The sequence below is a fragment of the Aquarana catesbeiana genome, linkage group LG03 (genome assembly GCF_042186555.1).
Source record: "Aquarana catesbeiana isolate 2022-GZ linkage group LG03, ASM4218655v1, whole genome shotgun sequence".
Lineage (NCBI taxonomy): Eukaryota > Metazoa > Chordata > Amphibia > Anura > Ranidae > Aquarana > Aquarana catesbeiana.
Genome location: NC_133326.1, coordinates 112,336,358 through 112,354,956, shown reverse-complemented (window position 1 = coordinate 112,354,956; position 18,599 = coordinate 112,336,358). Strand labels below are relative to the sequence as shown.

Below are 18,599 nucleotides of genomic sequence, written 5' to 3'. Positions count from 1 at the left end.
AAAGGGCCAGAAGTGCCGGCGGGGGACCCTGGAAGAGGAGGATGGGGGCTGCTCTGTGCAAGACCACTGTAGCAGGTCCTGAAATTCAAACTGTATAGCCGGTCTTAGTCTCTATTCCCACTTGAGCAGGTTTGGTGTGCTAAAAGCATTCCGTGTAGACAGAGGTTATTTTCATGCGTTTGAAATGCACATTAAAAAACACAGGCTGGCATATTCCCATTGACCTCAATAAATTTGTATATTGGACCGTTCAGCAGCTGCATTTGACTTGCTATGCACTGCATTCTTTTGAGTACAGTCCTATTAAAGTGTAAGTTCACCGTTACAGAAAAATCTGTAAGGTGAACTTACACAGGACTCTCTCCTCCCCCTGACCTGCAGATCTCCTGTTCTGAGCCCTGCTATCGCTACCTCACTGGACTGGGGCTTAGAAACCCCTTGGAATGCTCTCTACTTCTTCCCCGCTGACAGGACGGGCTACTCTGGATCTGATTGGTCGGCACCGATTAGAATGCTCCGAAACGTCCCTCCTGATGGGGGACGTTTTGGAGATTAAACATAGGGGATTTCTAAGCCTTGGTTCAGTGGGGGGGGAATAGAAGGGCTCAGAATGGGAGAAGATCGCCACGCTGCAGGTCAGCGGGGAGAGGGTGAGGAGGGGGTCCTGCGCAAGTTCACCCTACAGATTTTTCTGTAAAGGTGAACTAGAACTGCAGGTTCAACCCAGCCCTCTCTCATGCATTTCACATTTGAATGCACATGTTTGAGCAGCATTCCGTATGATTGGAAAAGGCTACATATAACAAGACCACCCATCTACACAAGCCTTTGATTCATATGACACAGTTTCTACCATTATCAATGGCACTATTCAAATTTCAGAATTTTGTTTCTTCAAGGCCAATGACATTCCTAAAAGTGAACAGGGTCTTGTTGAATATTTGTGTAAAACAAGACATCTCACCTTATCCTCATTGTAAGCATTGATAAATTCTGAACTGACAAACAGTATGTTCTCTGGTTTCAGATCTGTGTGAGTCAGCTTGTGGTCATGCAGAACTGCAAAATAAAAAGCCATATCATACAACTTTTCAAAAACATAGCTAAGTAAATTGTAATCTTAGAACACTTCCAGGGTACACCTTGGAACAGCCTTTAACCACTTCTGGACCTGCCCGCCGTCGATATAAGTCAGTACTTTGACATTGAATACCGTTATGGCAGCAAATAGCTGCCATAACCCCGGTATATTCTTGGTGGGCAGTCTGCTTTCAGAAAAAAAGTGGTCTCCGCAAAGGAATTTTCCACAAGATCACTTTTAATCGGTGGCGGGAGAGGTGCCCACCACCCCGACGCATTCTGGTAGTCTCCGCCGCTTACCGGAGACGGTCGAGTGAGGGAAGGATAGCCCCCACTCGACTAAATGATGCTGGACGGAGCAACAGCGAACGTCACTTCCGCACAACGGCCTTAAAAAGGAACTTTTTTTTTTATTGCATTTAAGTGGAAAATGTGAGATCTGAGGTCTTTTTGACCCCAGATCTCACATTAAAGAGGTCAGGCTTTTTTTCTATTTTAAAAGGGATGTTTACATTTTTAATAGGAATAAAAGTGATCCAAAATTCTTTTTTTTAAAGGTACAATGTAAAAAAAAAAAAAAAAAAAAAAAAATTAAAAGCGCCCCGTCCCTCCATGCTCGTACGCAGAATTGAACACATACACGCAAATAGCGCCCGCATATGTAAACGGTGTTCAAGCCACACATGAAGTACTGTCGCGATTGTTAGAGCAATAATTCTAGAAAAAGACCTCCTCCGTAACTCAAATCTGGTAACCTGTAGAAATTTGTAAATGTCGCCTATGGAGATTTTTAAGGGTCAAAGTTTGTCACCGTTCCATGAATGGGCGCAATTTTGAAGCATGACATGTTGGGTATCAATTTACTTGGCGTAACATTATCTTTCACAATATAAAATAAATATATATAGGACCAACTTTACTGTTCCTATTTTTTTAAATGGAAAAAAAGTGCATTTCCCCCCAAAAAAAAATTGCGTTTGTAAGACCGCTGCGCAAATATGGTGTGACAAAATATTGCAATGACCACCATTTTATAATCTAGGGTGTCTGGGAAAAAATAAAATTATATAATTATATATGTTTGGGGGTTCTAAGTAATTTTCTAGCAAAAAAAAAAAAAAAAAAAAAAAAAAAAAAAAAAAAAAAAAATGATTTTAACCTGTAAACAAGTTTGAAAAAATAGGCCTGGTCCTTAAGACCCCTTTCACACTGGGGCGCTTTTCAGGCGTGTTAGCACTAAAAATAGTGCCTGAAAAGTGCCTCTCAAGCCAACCCAATGTGAAAGCCCGAGTGCTTTCACACTGGGGAGGTGCACTTGCAGGATGGAATAAAAAGTCCTGCAAGCAGCATCTTTGGGGCAGTGCGGGAACGGTGTATACAACACTCCTCCACCTCCCCTGCTCATTGAAATGGACAGCGCTGCCGAAGTGCCTGCACATCAAAAGCACTGCAACACAGGCACTATTAACCCTTTATTCGGCCGCTAGCGGGGGTTAAAAGCGCCCCACTAGCACCCGAAAAACTGCCGCTATAACAGTGGTAAAGCGCAGCTAAAAAAAAAAAATAAATAAATAAAAAATATAACACACACACACACACACACACACACACACACACACACCTTGTGATGAGGAATATTTGCATTGAAATTGCCAATTGATCCTTTTTACAAATGCTGGTTGTTGTGCTGCAATACTGATTATTTCACCCACAGGTATGCAGATCAGTAGTTCTGACTTCAGCTTCACTGACTACTTGCTTCTCTCCTGCAGGAGAAGGCTATTCTATTGACTCTTGGCAGCCAGTTGACCATGCCAGTGACAAGGAGGTGAAGCCATGATCTGAGGTTTGTATCCCCCCCCCCCCCCCAGCATATAGGCGAAGGCTTTAGGACCTATGCACACCTGTGCATTACCGCAAAACACACAGGGCATGCGTTATGCCTGGTACACATAGAGCATTTTTATTTCCATTTCAAACCTGAAAAGGGCTGAACAGAAAAACAGACAGATCGCTGTACTAATAAAAAGCGATGTTAGTAAAGCGATCTCCCCATTGTGCTCTGACAGGAGGACTACCCCCCCCCCAGAACACACTGATCAGCACTCAGAGCCATTAGTTGCAGGCACTGATCAGATACTGATTTTCCAGCATGTCCCTTCGATAAATGCCAGTCATCAGACTGGCTTCTGTCGGAAAGGCACACTGGCCGAATATGTTGGCCGATAATCAGCCCGTGGATACCATCCTTCAGTGTGTCGTGGCACCATTAACTTGTCTGCTGGAGCAATTTATTTATGCTTTCAAATATTTAAATCAGCATATTTTGCTAGAAATTACTGTAGGCTGAATAGCTTTGATGCAATAGTCTGATGTAAAATTTCAAAATGTAATTTGCTATTTACACCATTATGTACACATTCTAGCATGGTCCTGCTAGTGAAATGATTAACCACTTTACCATCGCTGTACATCTTTAAATAGTGAAATGTTATTACAGAAATAACCATCAAGTAGTCAGTTCTGTCGGGTTCACAAGGGGTCATAGACTGCGTACATAGCCAAACTGAGTGGCTCTGTACTTTGGGATCACAGTAACTGGCCATAGAGAGACCGACCACAGTGATTTATATATAACCATGTAGTGTTTACATGTGTTAGCCCATCCCTTCCTCTTACAGCTGAGGAAGGGAAGGAAAGAGGAACTAATGAATCAGTAGAAGCAGATTTGATTAGTTTGGTGTTTCACAACAAACACCACCTCCACAAACCCCCCCCCCCCGCCCCACTCAAGTGGTTAAAAAAGGTAACATTTACAAGCATTTTAATCTGACCTTGACCAGCATGCCCCTTGTTGTGGCGAGATATCAATTTGCAAACACCAAAGCCTCCATTATTCACTAAAGTGCTAGCATTTGAGTTACAGGGAGCCAATATTTGCCCTGAAAGGTGGGGGGTTAATCTGAACTTTGGCAGCATTCGAGGCTCCTGGTAAAGCCTGGGCAAAGATACTACAGGCTCCACAAAGATCAATTTTCAGATTAAAACGTACTCAGAAACGTTATAGCCCAGGTCTATAAAAACATCACACAAGCAATTAACTGCCATTAGCATTCTTCACACCAAGTATTTATGAAAAACTTACATTTCACTGCGTTGCAAACCTGGTAAGCTATGTGCCGAATTTGACAAAGTGGATATGGCAGAAAGTCGTTTTCTTTCTGGAAATCAAATGTGCTTTTCCCCAGCAGCTCAAATGCAATACACATATGTCCATGGTATTCAAACCAATCCCGCATTAACACACACATGCTGGGGGCAGAGAGACAAATTAATGCAACGCATTAACATTCAGAACAGGTCATTTCATTCAGTAGTGGACCCAGCTATCTACAAACTAGGATTGTCATTTTAGAACATCGAACACTTAAGAAGACAAGTTAGAGTGAAGCGTATTTCCATCTTTGGCACAAATTTGTGATAAGACCTGGTTTATATTTGCCACATTTCCATTCATATAGCATAAAAATATACATATACACACACTTATTTGCTGAAAAATCCTACAAAAATCCTACTTAGCTTGGGCCTTCAATTAAATATTAATGAGGGGGTTGGAGAGATATATTTAAAATGATTAACCAAGTTTACTGTGCTGGCAGTTGTACACTAGGAGTTAACACTGTCTGTCCTAACAAAAATATTGCCCTGACAGATATCAAGGCCTCAGTGTTCCATTTTACGTTAATGCACTTCAAAATTGTCAGCAGTAATCAGAATATTAAAACTTTAAATATGTGAAGTGTGCCTGCTTATATTTTCCCCTTGGTAATCTTTACTTTGTCCAAGCACCAGCTAAAGTATCAGGACAGTTGTCTGCCCTAACTCACTGCACACTTAGAAGATGGGAGAGTTAGACAACTGTCAACACTCAAATGATCAATTGCCTTAGCAACGGAATTTTCCATAATATTATCCTGAGGGATTCCAGATTACATGTAAAGCTCACCTTCAGTCACAATTCTTACTTAATTTATGAAAAGATTGGAGGTGGTTTAAAATATGTAAGTAAATCAATACAAGACAGCCTTCTATAAAAACATGGAATCCCAGCAACAAAATCGTCAGTGTGTGTTGGAGCTGGTTGGAGTAAACTGACAAATCTGTCAGGAGGGATGCCTTGCTATACAGTAGATTGCAGTGCACTACATACCTTTGTGCATCCCCTCTGTTCACTGTTCCACAGACCTAACTTTCCCTCTTTGGTCTCTTTTTTGCATATTCGCAACAAGTTTGCTTACTTCCTAGATTCAGTGCCACCCCATTGCAGCATTTTTTTTTCAACTTTTTTTTTTTTTTAAAGTAATTCACTAGGGTCTTTTTTCTTTCATTTAAATATTTTATTTTCTGATGGGAAAAAAAAAAAAGATTTTGAGTGGTCAGTCCATTAGGATTAGTTATGTATTTTTATATATCTGTACATATGCTAAATATAAAATATATATATATATATATATATATATATATATATATATATATATATATATATATATATATATATATATATATATATTTTTTTTTTTTTTTTTTCCATTAGATATGCTCTAGTTAGGGCCTTTAAGTCTGGGTTGTACAGCAAACACTTGTTGCTGATCAGTTGTTGGGGCTGCCCTTTGTACATAGTATGACGTTGTATTGCTGTGCAATATACTTGTGTGCTATTGTCCTTTTTTTTTTATTGTCTTTTTTTTTTAAACAAAAAGGATAGGCATTTGATTTACCAACCAAAAAAAATGCTACAATGGGCGGGTCTAACATGAGGGAAAAATGACAACCAAAACACTCACAGCACAGATAGTTCAGAAGCTGACAAAAGTTTCTACACGGACATCATCCCAAGCGCTGACCAGCCAGCATTACTATGGTGCCTTCCTCCTCATGGAGGTTGTCTGTGGACATAGAGCTGCTCCATGACACCACGTACAGCTTTAACACATCTTCACACTTGTAATTTAGAGGATTTGTCTATCTTCAAGACAGTTCTCTAAGCATCGTGAAAAGGCCCTCTCCTTCCTGTACATTCAATTTTGTGCCATTGGTACACTCACCCCATGGCAGTAACCGCTTCCTATGACTTTTTTCCACAATAGCTTATTAGCCCCACAAAAAACACACATTAAATATACATTTTGGGCTATAAAATGGTTTTAAAACCCCAGAATATTATAGATTTTCTGAATACAGAGGCCTGCAGAATGAAAAGCTAGTAGTAGCAATTTGTTTTGGTTGCACAATATTTGCAAAACGGTTTATTAAATCTATATTTTTCAGAAAAAAATACAACCGGTAAATTACTGCACACAAACAGCGGAAACCAATTATTTCATGCAAAAAAGAGAAAAGGAGGATACTACGTCCAGTAAATAGATATTAGCCAATTATCAATGGGTTACACTTTAAATGCCTACCGCTCATCAGAATAGAGTTAGCGAGAAAATGAGGGACCTAAAAAAGGATTTCTCTTATTCTGGTGTGCACGGCGATACCTAATTTGTTGTGCAATCATTTACATACATGTGTGTTTTATTTGTATGTGTGTACACAGGCTGACAGAGGTGCTTTTAGTCTGATATTTTACAAAATCCTATGTGATAGCACTGGGCAGATGACAGACACTCTTAAGAGAAACTTGGGGTGTGTGATACTTGCAAGTCGTGTTAAAGTGATCAGGTGCGCGACAACTGCCCAGATCGCTTTTTACAGTAAAAGTCAAGAGCTGACTGAAAATCTAAACAAGCTTGTTTAACCACTTCAGACACAATAGGTTCAAGTAGAATGGAAGCCTAAACAAATAAACAGAGCATTATGAAGCATTCTAAGCAGATTTTTTAAATTAAAAAAAGGTCTTCACAAGAGGGGAAAACATTCTTACTATTTACTCTCTTGGTCTTGCTCCCGAATCTTCTTTAACACATTAATCTCTAGCAAGGCTGCTTCCCTGTACTTTTTCACATTACGTATTATTTTCAGAGCCACAGGAGTTTTGTCTCTGTGAGAAATACAAAGACACAGTCCGCAGAATTACCAACAGAGCATTTTGACATCTACAGTACAGTGAAAAAGTTTTAGGTAGGTGTGAAGAAACGTTAGACTAAGAATGCTTTCAAAAATATATAATTATTTTTATGAATTTACAAAATGCTAAGTGAGCAGACAGAAGAAAAATCTAAATCAAAATAATAGTGTGACTACCCTTTGGCTTCAAACCAGCATCTTATACTTGCAAAGTCAGGGATTTTGTAGGATTAGAGGCAGGTGTATGATTAACCAATTGTAGGTTGAAACTGAAATAACTGAAACAAACAGTTGTGTAGGAGGCTTAAAACTGGGCGAAGAACAGCCAAACTCTGCTATTAAGGTGAGGTTGCAGAACAGTTTCAAGTCACAGGTCGTACACCATGGCAAGACTGAGCACAGCAACAAGACACAAGGTAGGTATACTGCATCAGCAAGGTTTCTCCCAGGCAAAGGATTTCAAAGCAGACTGGGGTTTCAAGATCTGCTGTTCAAGCACTTTTGAAGAAGCAGAAAGAAACGGCCGATGTTTAGGAGCGTAAATGCTGTGGTTGACCAAGGAAAAAATGCAGCAGAAGAAAGACACATCACGCTTACTTTCCTTCGATATCGAAAGATGTTCAGCAGTGCCACCAGCACGCAACTGGAAGAAGCCTGTAGCACCCAGATACACCCATCTACTGTATGGCCATTGGTGGTCTTCATGTAAGAGTTGTGGCCAAATGTGGAAACAAGGCTAAGTGACCCAACTATGCACAGCAACATAGGAACTGGGGTGCAGAAAAATGGCAGCAAGTGCTGTGGACTGTTGAGTCAAAATTTGAAATATTTGGCTGTAGCAGGAGGCAGTCTGAAGGGATGGAGAGTTGTACAGTAATGAGTGTCTGCAGGCAACAGTGAAGCATGGTGGGGGTTCCTTGCAAGTCCGGGGCTGCATTTCTGCAAGTAGAGTTGGAGAAGAAATATCTTCATTGTAAAGAACAAGGAGTAATGGAAGTGATGGTTGACCTCCACAGAGCCCTGAGATAAACATTGAGTCTGCCTGGTATTACATGGAGAGAGAAAGATTTGAGGCAGCCTACATCCACAGAAGATCTGTGGTTAGTTCTCCAAGATGCCTGGAACAATCTACCTGCCAAATTCCTTCAAAAACCGTGTGCAAGAATACCTAGAAGAGTTGATGCTGTTTTGAAGGCAAAGAGTGGTCATACTAAATATTTCTTTGATCTGGATTTCTCTTCTGTTCATTTTGTTTGCATTTTGGTCATTGATAAAATAAACTATTTCTGAAAGCATTCCTAATCTACAGCATTTTTTCACACCTACCTAAAACCTTTACACAGTAATGTAAAAAACAAAAAAAAACATCTGTCTGTACAAACCTGTCACGGTCCAGGCACTCTACCACTTTACCAAATGTTCCCTCACCCAGATTTCCAACAATTTCATCTGAAAGACATAATTATGGATTTTAAAACACTAGTAAAAAGAAGTGCTGCAGCAGACCAAGCATTTTCTTCACTGCTAGGCAGATTTTCAGAGCCCCTCTATTCCATTACTATAAACTGCTGCTGGAAGCATTCACAAACTATTAACAACTGGCAAGCTACTGAAAACCCAAGAGATAATACAAACTATTACTTTCTCCCAAAAAACAGAAGCGGAAAAAACATTTTTATATGCAAGGTGATAAAGAAAAAAGCAAATGCTTGTCTCTAATGCCTTTCAACAAGGGTGGAAATTTTTGTACGTTATTTATCAGAACATTTTCTGCAATTGCTCAGTCTTAGTACTGCTTCCTTTGTTAAAACTTTAACATACTTAAAGAGGAACTGCAGTCTGCTAACATAATTTGTAATAAAAACATCTTTGCCATTCTGAAGCTTCCCGCCTACCCCTTTGCATATTTTATATATACTGTGATTCTGTACTTGCCAAAATTCTGCAGAAATCTCCCTCCACTGATTCTGGCTGCAATCATTTTAACTGTGGGCAGCTTAAGATGCTGCCTGTTCACTTCCTGGATTTACACAGACACACACCTGCAGCTCTCAGAGATAGAGCTAGAAAGCTAGAGCGAGCGAGCTAGAAAGCTAGAGCGAGCTAGAAAGCTAGAGCGAGCGAGAAAGCTAGAGCGAGCGAGAAAGCTAGAGCGAGCGAGAAAGCTAGAGCGAGCGAGAAAGCTAGAGCGAGCGAGAAAGCTAGAGCGAGCGAGAAAGCTAGAGCGAGCGAGCTAGAAAGCTAGAGCGAGCGAGCTAGAAAGCTAGAGCGAGCGAGCTAGAAAGCTAGAGCGAGCGAGCTAGAAAGCTAGAAAGCTAGAGCGAGCGAGCTAGAAAGCTAGAGCGAGCGAGCTAGAGCGAGCGAGCTAGAAAGCTAGAGCGAGCGAGCTAGAGCGAGCGAGCTAGAAAGCTAGAGCGAGCGAGCTAGAAAGCTAGAGCGAGCGAGCTAGAAAGCTAGAGCGAGCAAGCTAGAGCGAGCGAGCAAGCTAGAGCGAGCGCGCTAGAGGGAGCGAGCGCGCTAGAGGGAGCGAGAGCGCTAGAGGGAGCGAGAGCGCTAGAGGGAGCGAGAGCGCTAGAGGGAGCGAGAGCGCTAGAGGGAGCGAGAGCGCTAGAGGGAGCGAGAGCGCTAGAGGGAGCGAGAGCGCTAGAGGGAGCGAGAGCGCTAGAGGGAGCGAGCGAGACAGCTAGAGCGAGAGAGACAGCTAGAGCGAGAGAGACAGCTAGAGCGAGAGAGACAGCTAGAGCGAGAGAGACAGCTAGAGCGAGAGAGACAGCTAGAGCGAGAGAGACAGCTAGAGCGAGAGAGACAGCTAGAGCGAGAGAGACAGAGAGGGGAGAGAGAGAGTTGGAGAGAGCTGTGCATGATGTCATAAGCCTAGGCTTTCCCCCCCCCCCAGACAAGAAACAGGAAGTGGGCTGTATAAGGTATTTACTGGCAGAAAAAAAAAAGTTTTACTATCCAAAGTTAAAACAAGGACAGAAGATTTAATAGACGGAAAGATGAAAAAAAAAAAATAAATGACTGAAGTTCCACTTTAATAGAAAAAGCAACTGCTATGGATTACAAAAAAAAAAAAAAAAAAAAATGCATACGGATACCCTTTCAGCTTAAAGTATAGCTAAAGGCAAAACTTTTTTTTCAGGTTTTGAATAGAGAGCTGATGGATTAGAATGCCCATTAGGGAGATTCACCATCTCTATGTCTCCCGTTTACCATTAGCATTGAAAAAAGAAAATCCCAAATATTGGGTTGTACCCAAAAAAGTGATAGAGGGGAAATCTTCCAATGGGGGACACTAGTTCTGGTGACCTGGGGGTCCCTAATTTGCAGGGATTTTCTCTCACTTCCTATTTGCCGATAGGACAGGAAGTGAAGGTAAGCCACCCTAATGCGACAAAGATGACTAAAATAAACTTTAAAGAGATTAAATCCCTCCCTTACTCTATTGAAAAAAAAAAAAAAAAGTTTTGCCTATATTTTTATTTTAATGCAACTCTGAGGTTTAAAAGGAGAAGGCTAATCTTCAGCCCTACAGTACCTGCATTAGCCCCAAAACTATAGTCACTGCAAAAGCTAACTGATATACCTGCTCCGTAGCAGGAGCTCTGCACAGTAGTGAAGGGAATGGTCTGTTTCAAACAAACATACTGTGCAACGGGCTCTCCCTATGCATTAGTCCACCCTGTAGTTCTATAATAGGGAGAGAAACAGAGGGTATAGCTTGGGAGAGTAGAAGGGATAAAGATTTTACGGAAGAGGAGTCAGTACATCTCTCCAGGATGCGATCTCCAGTCCGGCACAACAGGTGCCCTTCCTTGTCATCTTCTACATTCTGGCTGCTCTTAGCACTTCGCTGGCTCTTCTGTAGACCCAAAAGCCACAAGGTGTAGCGTCCATTTCCGTTAGAAACCGGGGAGGTGGTTACAATTAGAAGACACAGGTCCAAGTCGGTGTAGATTGAGAGGTGTGCAGTCATATAAAAACATAGAACGATAGGGGATATTGCAAAGGGAGACGTGCAGGTTAGAGACGGCTCAACACTGAAGCCGATCTGAATTAAAAAGAATAAAAGTAAAATCTACACAAACTAACCTTTTTATTAAAAAATAAATATAAAAGATAAAATATAAGTCTGTAAATATTGGGACTGACATGCATTACAGGTTGCAAGATTTAAAATCTAAAAGTACACATAAAAGGAAAAACGCGAGTGTTAATCCTCAAAATACAGTGGTTGTTGAGGAGTTCCAGGAAATCTCACCTGAACACACCACAGCTCAGCAATTACAAAAAATTGCCAAATACAGCACATTAGTGCCCATGCCATGATGGAACTAAAATTTAGCTAATGAGTAACAGTCTTTGTACAGGCAAAAGGTAGTGCTGATAGCTGATTCTGCTATAGGGCAATATTTAAGAGTCAAAACCAGCAATTTTCAATTACCCATTACTCAATCGCATCATGAGATGCTAAAACATGAGCTAATTGCACTGTTCCTCATGATGAAAGTATGGAAGTATATTAGTAGTAACTACTTGCTACAAATAATTTTTAACTCTAAAAAGATTAGTGGTTGCATATGACTCACCCATGTCCTCTATACTCACCGAGGAGGAGTAGCTGCCTGACCTAGAGCGGCATCTGCGAGAGGCTCCATGATTATGTTTTTCAGTCTTTGTTTTCCCTACTGCATAAGACTGTCTAAAGTAATTTTCACTTTGAGATGACAGACTGCCAGTGACACTAACTTCTCTGGATCGTGCCTTGTAAGACTTCTTCCAACAAGTTTCCTTCCTGAGGATGGAAATAAATAAGTGGAATCACAATCCAATTAGAAATCTGCTAAAATGACAAAACACTGACAAGCTTGTTCTTAGAAGAGAAAGTGTTTAATATGCTATCCAGTGACACAAACGTGTGTTTTTAGAAAAGCCAATAAAAATTGGTCACAAATAAAATGCAGGCACCTAGGTCCTGCATGAACCTCTGACATCTTCATGAGTCAGAGGTGTTCTGGTATGCAAAATATAATTTCTCCTTAAAGAGGAAGTAAATACTTCCTCTATTATGTGACACTTACCTGTAAACGAAGCCCGAGGTGTCCCCACTGCAGGAAGCAGCCATCTTCGGCTCCTCTTCCTTCTGGGGCAGCGGACTCCGGCTGTGTGACTGGCCGGAGCCGCCAGTCATGGCACACGCTCGGGTAGAAACGACACGGAGGTCCGTCTCTTAACAGCGCATGCGCCAATGACATCATCGGCGCACTACAAGGTAAATATCTCCTAAACGGCGCATGTTTAGGAGATATTACCACTACCTATAGGTAAGCCTAGAATAAGGCTTACCTATAGGTAAAGAGTCACAATCAGGTGTATACAACCACTTTAATGAAGTTGAGATCTAGGCTCCCACATCTCACTATTGGTTCATCACTTTGATAGATGTATTCACTGATGAAGAGGTTAAAGGTGCAAGGTCGACTTTTTTTTTTTTTTTTTAAATAAACACAGAGGGCAGCAATATAACGCCACCATTTTTGAGCAATATGAGTACTTCCAGGGTTGACTCTCCTGCTTGTTTATTCGAAGTCATAGGCTCACTGGGTAGTGAAGCCAGCATCCAGAGCACCTTTCATAACCAAGGCAGCAATAGCAAATCCCATATTTCTATCCTCACAGGTTACCTTTACCAACTTTATCTCAATCATGTGCTTAAATGGGAGAAGCTTTCACAACTTTGATAGAAGTTTGCTCAAATGTATGGTTATCTGTAGCTATACCTTTGTCATCCAATTAAAAATACCTCATATCCACAAAGTTTCCAACTATCCTAGTGACAGCTTAAACATGACAAAAAAAAAAAAAAAAAAAAAGTACCTAGCTTTGCTTATGGTGGAGCTACAATTTCCGCGAGATGAACGTTCTGAACGCAGTCAATGGATTGAACAGAATGGGATCCGCCTCTATTCTACCTCTACTACATTACTCTCTCCTCCACTCCCCTCATGCTCCCTTTTACAATTTAGTAAAAATGTCCTCTCCCATTTTGATATACCTTTTCTTATCCAGCTTGCTTACAGTAGACTTTCCCTTACCTTTTCACCCCAAAGGTGAAGTTCCACTTTAAATCCTCCTCCCCCTCCACTACTACATTTGGCATGTAAATTATTATGGGGGGGGGGGGGGGGGGGGGGAGTGAGCAGGTACCTTTTTTTGACAGGTACTTACTCCCACCCAGATCGCCCAACCCCCCTTCACACAAGTCGCAGGTCCCAGAAGTCTGCAGGACATTTCACAAAGCGGCTTATGTATATGCACAGTAGGAAGTCAGCTATGAAGCCGCAATCTGTCACAGCTGGCTTCCCACACTAAAGATACCGAGAACCCTAAGACTAGTGAAGAGATAGCCTGGGTGAGGATGGCGCTGGATCCCTGGACTGGCACGTGTCCTTTTATTAAAAGTCAGCAGCTACTGTAGTTGTAGATGCTGACTTAATTTTTTGTTTCTAGCGTGAAGAAACTCTTTAACCACTTGACCTCCGGAAGATTTACCCCTCTTCATGAGCAGGCCATTTTTTGCGATATGGCACTGCGTTACTTTGACAACTGCATGGTCGTGCGTCGCTGTACCCAAATAAAAAAAGCTTTTTCCCCCCCACAGAGCTTTCTTTTGGTGGTATTTGATCACCGCTGCATTTTGGGTTTTTTTGCACTATAAAACAAAAATACCAACAATTTAAAAAAATTAAAATTATTTTTTTTAACTTTTTGCTATAAAACACATCCAATAATTATAAAACAAAATTTCTTCATCAATTAAGGCCAATATGTATTCTGCTAAAAAAAATCCCTACAAGCCTATATTGATTGGTTTGCTCAAAAGTTATAGCGTCTACAAACGATGGGATTTTTTTTTTACGCTAGTAACGATGGTGACTTATAGCGGAACTGCGATATTGCGGCGGACAATTTAGACACTGACATTATTACAGTGATCAGTGCTAAAAAATATGCACTGTACTAATGACACTGGATGGGATCGGCTTAACATCAGGGGTGATCAAAGGGTTAATTGTGTGCCTAGCTAGTGATTTTGTGTACTGTGGGATGTGCTTTTACCAAAGGAAGGCATAGATCCGTTTCCCTGCTTTGCAGGAATACGGCATCAATGCCTTCCCTACTGACAGAACAGTGATCTGCCTTGCTTACATAGGCAGATTGCCATTCTGTCTGCATACAAAACAATTGGTGGGTGTCGGCGGACAGAGTACACGGTACCCGCCACCGGGCTCCAGCTGGCAGCGCATGTCCTACTCGGAAGAGCCGAATCACGTATATACACGTGATCCGGCACACGCAGCTGCCGCCCTGTAGCTGTAAAATGGTTATAGGTTGGTCAGCAAGTGGTTAATATCTTACTCAGTTTCCACACTTGTTTTCAGTTCAACTGAATAAAATGTCCTCATTTACTAGCATTGCTTCCATAACACGTCATTAACCACTTCAATACAGGGCATTTTCACCGCTGTAACATTTTGAATGACAATTGCGTGGTCATGCAATGCTGTACTCATATGAAATTTTTATATATTTTTTTCCCCACAAATAGAGCTTTCTTTTGGTGGTATTTGATCACTTCTGCGGGTTTTATTTTTTGCGGTTTAAAACAAAAAAAGAGCGACAAGATTGAAAAAAAAAAAGAAAAAAAAAAAACACATTTTTTACTTTTTGCTATAATAAATATCCCACTTTTACAAAAAAAAAAACAAAAAAAAAACAAAAAAACAATTTTTTTCTCAGTTTAGGCCGATATGTATTCTACATATTTTTGGTAAAAAAATTGCAATAAGCTTATATTGATTGGTTTGCGCAAAAGTTATAGCGCCTATAAAATAGGGGATAGTTTTAATGGCATTTTTATTATTTAACTTTTTTTTTTTAACTAGTGATGGTGGCGATCTGCGATTTTTATCGCGACCAGTGCTATAAAAATGCACCGATTACTGTATAAATGTCACTGGCAGGCAAGGAGTTAACACTAGGGGGCGATCAAGGGGTTAAATGTGTTACCTAGGGAGTGATTCTAATTGTGGGGGGAGGGGACTGACTTGGGGAGGAGACCGATCCGTGTCCCTATATACAAGGAACACACGATCAGTCTCCTCTTCCCTTGCAGGAGGTGGATCTGTGCGTTTACACACACACAGATCCAGCGATCGCAAATCCCCGGTGGACATCGCGCCAGCTAGGCACGTGTATCAGCTCCTCTGTGATGCGGCAGGCGCGTGTGCCCCCAATACCGCTGGGAAGCCGAGGAAATCATATGACACCCGCCCAGGATGGGAGATCCCATCTCTGGACGTCATGTCTATGGGCGGGTAGGGAAGTGGTTAAGCTTAACATGTAGTCTTATTATAATGAATATATCTATTCTTTAATTACAAATATTCAAAGTAGTATTGAGTTTATGAATCAGACAAATATTTGCATCTTTAGATGACATGATTGTTTTTCTTTATTACGCCATTTTCCCTAACCTTGCATAGGAATGCAGAATTTAGATGTGTCACCTTTCACAACATAGTATTCACATTGTGTACTGAATAAGACAACCGTAATCAAACACTCAAAATAATAAGTTCCGTCCCAGGAATATAAAGCAGTGATGTTTTTAAATGTCTAGATAAAAATCTCTATTCATTATTCAGGAACAAACTATGCTCTGCTGACTTTCCAGTAAAAGGTCATATTTCTGTTGGAAGTTCATCATGACAACTTTTGGACCGTCAGGGTTAAATCAGGTCCCAACTGATTGAAAAGCTGAGCCAACATCCTTAAATTGGTAAACATTTGCATATCTAAGAACTATTATGAAGAGATGAACACTATGTACCCCCTGGAACGTGACCTGTGTGGTGATCTCCGATGCTCTTGATGTCTATATCTATCATCACGTTCCCAGCTTGGGGACCGCCTCCTTCGTTTCCATTCACGAATCTCTTCAGGACTCCCGAACCTCCTCTTGCGATACATCTGACAGCCAAAAACTACAGCATTAAGAAAATACACAAATGGGAACTACAGCAGCTTTACATCAGCTTACATCTTGATGTTCAGATTGCCAATTTTGTTTGGCACAACTCATAAATGTGACTAAGCACAGTCTGTAAATGCCAACCAACGCTGACACAGTCAGCAAACTAATCATCACTACCATATGTAAAATGGCCATTAACTGCATTCCTGAAATACAAAAACATTTATGAAGTTCACAAGAACTCAACATACGAGCTAAACTTCTGACTTTAGGGAAATCTATTTTCTTAGATGACTGAATAAAAGCTTAGCTGCAGCCAAAACTGCTTTTAAGTTTTGTACAGAGGAGGGGAAGAGTTAGAACCTTGATCTACTTTATAATGCATTCTGTGCCACTGTTGGGGTGGATAACAGGTTTTGACTCCTACCCTTTTGACTGCAGTTGAGTTTTAATACTAGTTAAAGCCTAACTCCAGGCAAAGAAATAAAAAAGTTCTCCCATACAGTGAGACTGTGCCCGCACTGCACGGGTCAATTGCTCGTTTTGTCTAGATGTGATGAGAGAGCTTAAATTTCACCCAATCCTTCGTACCACCTGAAAACGGCACTTCCCCCCCAGTCCAGTGGTGGACTGTTACTGGTCTATGGTGTCTGCTCTGGGCTTGATGTCAGGAACAGTCTACAACTCAAGACCGCTGTTTCCTAGGGGTGCCAGACCAGTCTTGTGCAGTGAGGGTTGGAGGAATAGGTAGGCAAATCTCTTTCCTCTCCCCTAGACAAAAACACGCAGTTAACGCATGCATTGCAGCCACAGCTCTTCTGCACTGGAAAACTTTTTTGCCCTGGAGATGGGCTTTAAGGTTTAGAAATCTAATGCAAGCTACCCATACACCATTGGAGTATTTAGCAATGATAAATAGGTAGTGTGTCTATAATGATCATTTCTGAAACACAATTCACTGCACTGTATTCAAACTATATGGCCATGCATATACACAAGTGATTTCTTCCTCCTTAGGACCTATATAAAATGGATAGGCTGCTATAATGTAGCACATCACAATGTGTTGTGGTACATATGTTATTGCAGCATGTTAGGTTGTGAATGGTAAAAACTCTTTACATCTAATTAGTCATATCTCGATTCTGTCAGGTGAGGATATTCTTTCCCCTGAAAACTTCTTACCCCGATTCCCTCTCACTTGCATCCATATTTGATGTTCTGTAGGCTTGGTAACCATGGCATAATTCAAAACTAAATGAGATATAGATATCTAGATCTATATATAAAAAAAATACAGCCAACATCCTGTGATTGTCATACATTGCGGGACAGAATAATTAAATAAAATCAAGATACTCAACTGCTCTCACAGTAGAATAAAAAGGAATCTGAACTTCATTCCTCAGCTTGTGTGTTGGTGGTTTTTAAATCAACAAATCTAGAAGGGAGGGAAAATAGAAGAGATAGGTGAATTATTTAAACCCACTGAGAGCAAGTTACTGAACAGTCCCCTCTCACCCCCACTTACACAGTCTCTACTTGATAAAGTATTAGTGTGCCCTTATATGGTAATTAAGAGGGTCATCCACTGCACAGTAAATCTGAATTCAATGATGCATGCCCCAGCAAACCTAGCGCAGTGTTCAGTTTAGAAAAAAGGGCCTTTTCAAAACAGAGTAACAGATCTCAAACACATGTCAGGGGTGGTTCATGAAAACAACTGTAAATGGCTAATATAAAACGAATAAAATGGAAAACAGCTCACTTAAAGTGGTTGTAAATTACGATCATACATCCCCCTCTGTTAGATAACGATATGTGCCCGCTGTATAAAAAATATGCCGATTTCTACCTCATTTCAGAGCGACTCATTTCAGAGTCACGTGACTGTTCGCCGCTCTTATCTCCCAAACTGACAGCTACAGCAGGAGGGGTCGAGAACTCCTGCTGAAATCAGCTGGGAGGAGAGTGGCGGTAGTTATGACAGCAGCAGAAAGGGTAAAGGGAGGGAAGCAGATCAGCACAGTCACTAGCTGACAGGGGATACAGAGGAGAGCTGCAGGTGATGGAGGCATGTAAACTGACCAGTGTCAGGGCTCAGCAGCCATGATAAACCATGGTCAGTTTATGGGGGGGGGGCGCTTTTTTTCAGGCGCTATTTTTAGCGCTGTAGAGCCTGAAAAACACTGGCAGTGTGAAAGGGGTCTAACAGACACAGCCAGATTAGAATGGGCATAGTGCAGAACACGACCCGGGGCAGAACATACTAGTGGCCAGACCCCCCACCCCCCCATATTGGCAACACATATTCAGTGGTTTTGTCTAGTGCTTAAGAGTTAGGATCTAGAAAACTTTTCTGTGGTTCTCATTTTCAGGAATGTGCACAATAATGTACAAAGTTACA

At 41.2% G+C, this 18,599-nt stretch overlaps 1 protein-coding gene across 7 annotated transcripts in view; it reads right to left on the bottom strand.

Moving 5' to 3' along the window:
- Window positions 1–18,599, bottom strand: part of CLK3 (CDC like kinase 3) — a 66,065-nt gene that overhangs the window by 29,760 nt on the left and 17,706 nt on the right. For 2 of the 7 annotated variants that reach the window (XM_073619000.1, XM_073619003.1), the window contains exons 2-9: window positions 17,557–17,633; window positions 16,049–16,202; window positions 11,764–11,950; window positions 10,924–11,017; window positions 8,538–8,604; window positions 7,013–7,129; window positions 4,226–4,392; window positions 965–1,059 (exon numbers count right to left, since the gene is read on the bottom strand). In XM_073619000.1, the coding sequence (XP_073475101.1) occupies window positions 965–1,059; window positions 4,226–4,392; window positions 7,013–7,129; window positions 8,538–8,604; window positions 10,924–11,017; window positions 11,764–11,950; window positions 16,049–16,188 (867 nt within the window). In that variant the 5' untranslated portion in view covers window positions 16,189–16,202; window positions 17,557–17,633. The remainder of the gene's footprint in view (window positions 1–964; window positions 1,060–4,225; window positions 4,393–7,012; window positions 7,130–8,537; window positions 8,605–10,923; window positions 11,018–11,763; window positions 11,951–16,048; window positions 16,203–17,556; window positions 17,634–18,599) is intronic. The other 5 variants (XM_073619002.1, XM_073619004.1, XM_073619001.1 and 2 more) reach the window with 3 other exon arrangements.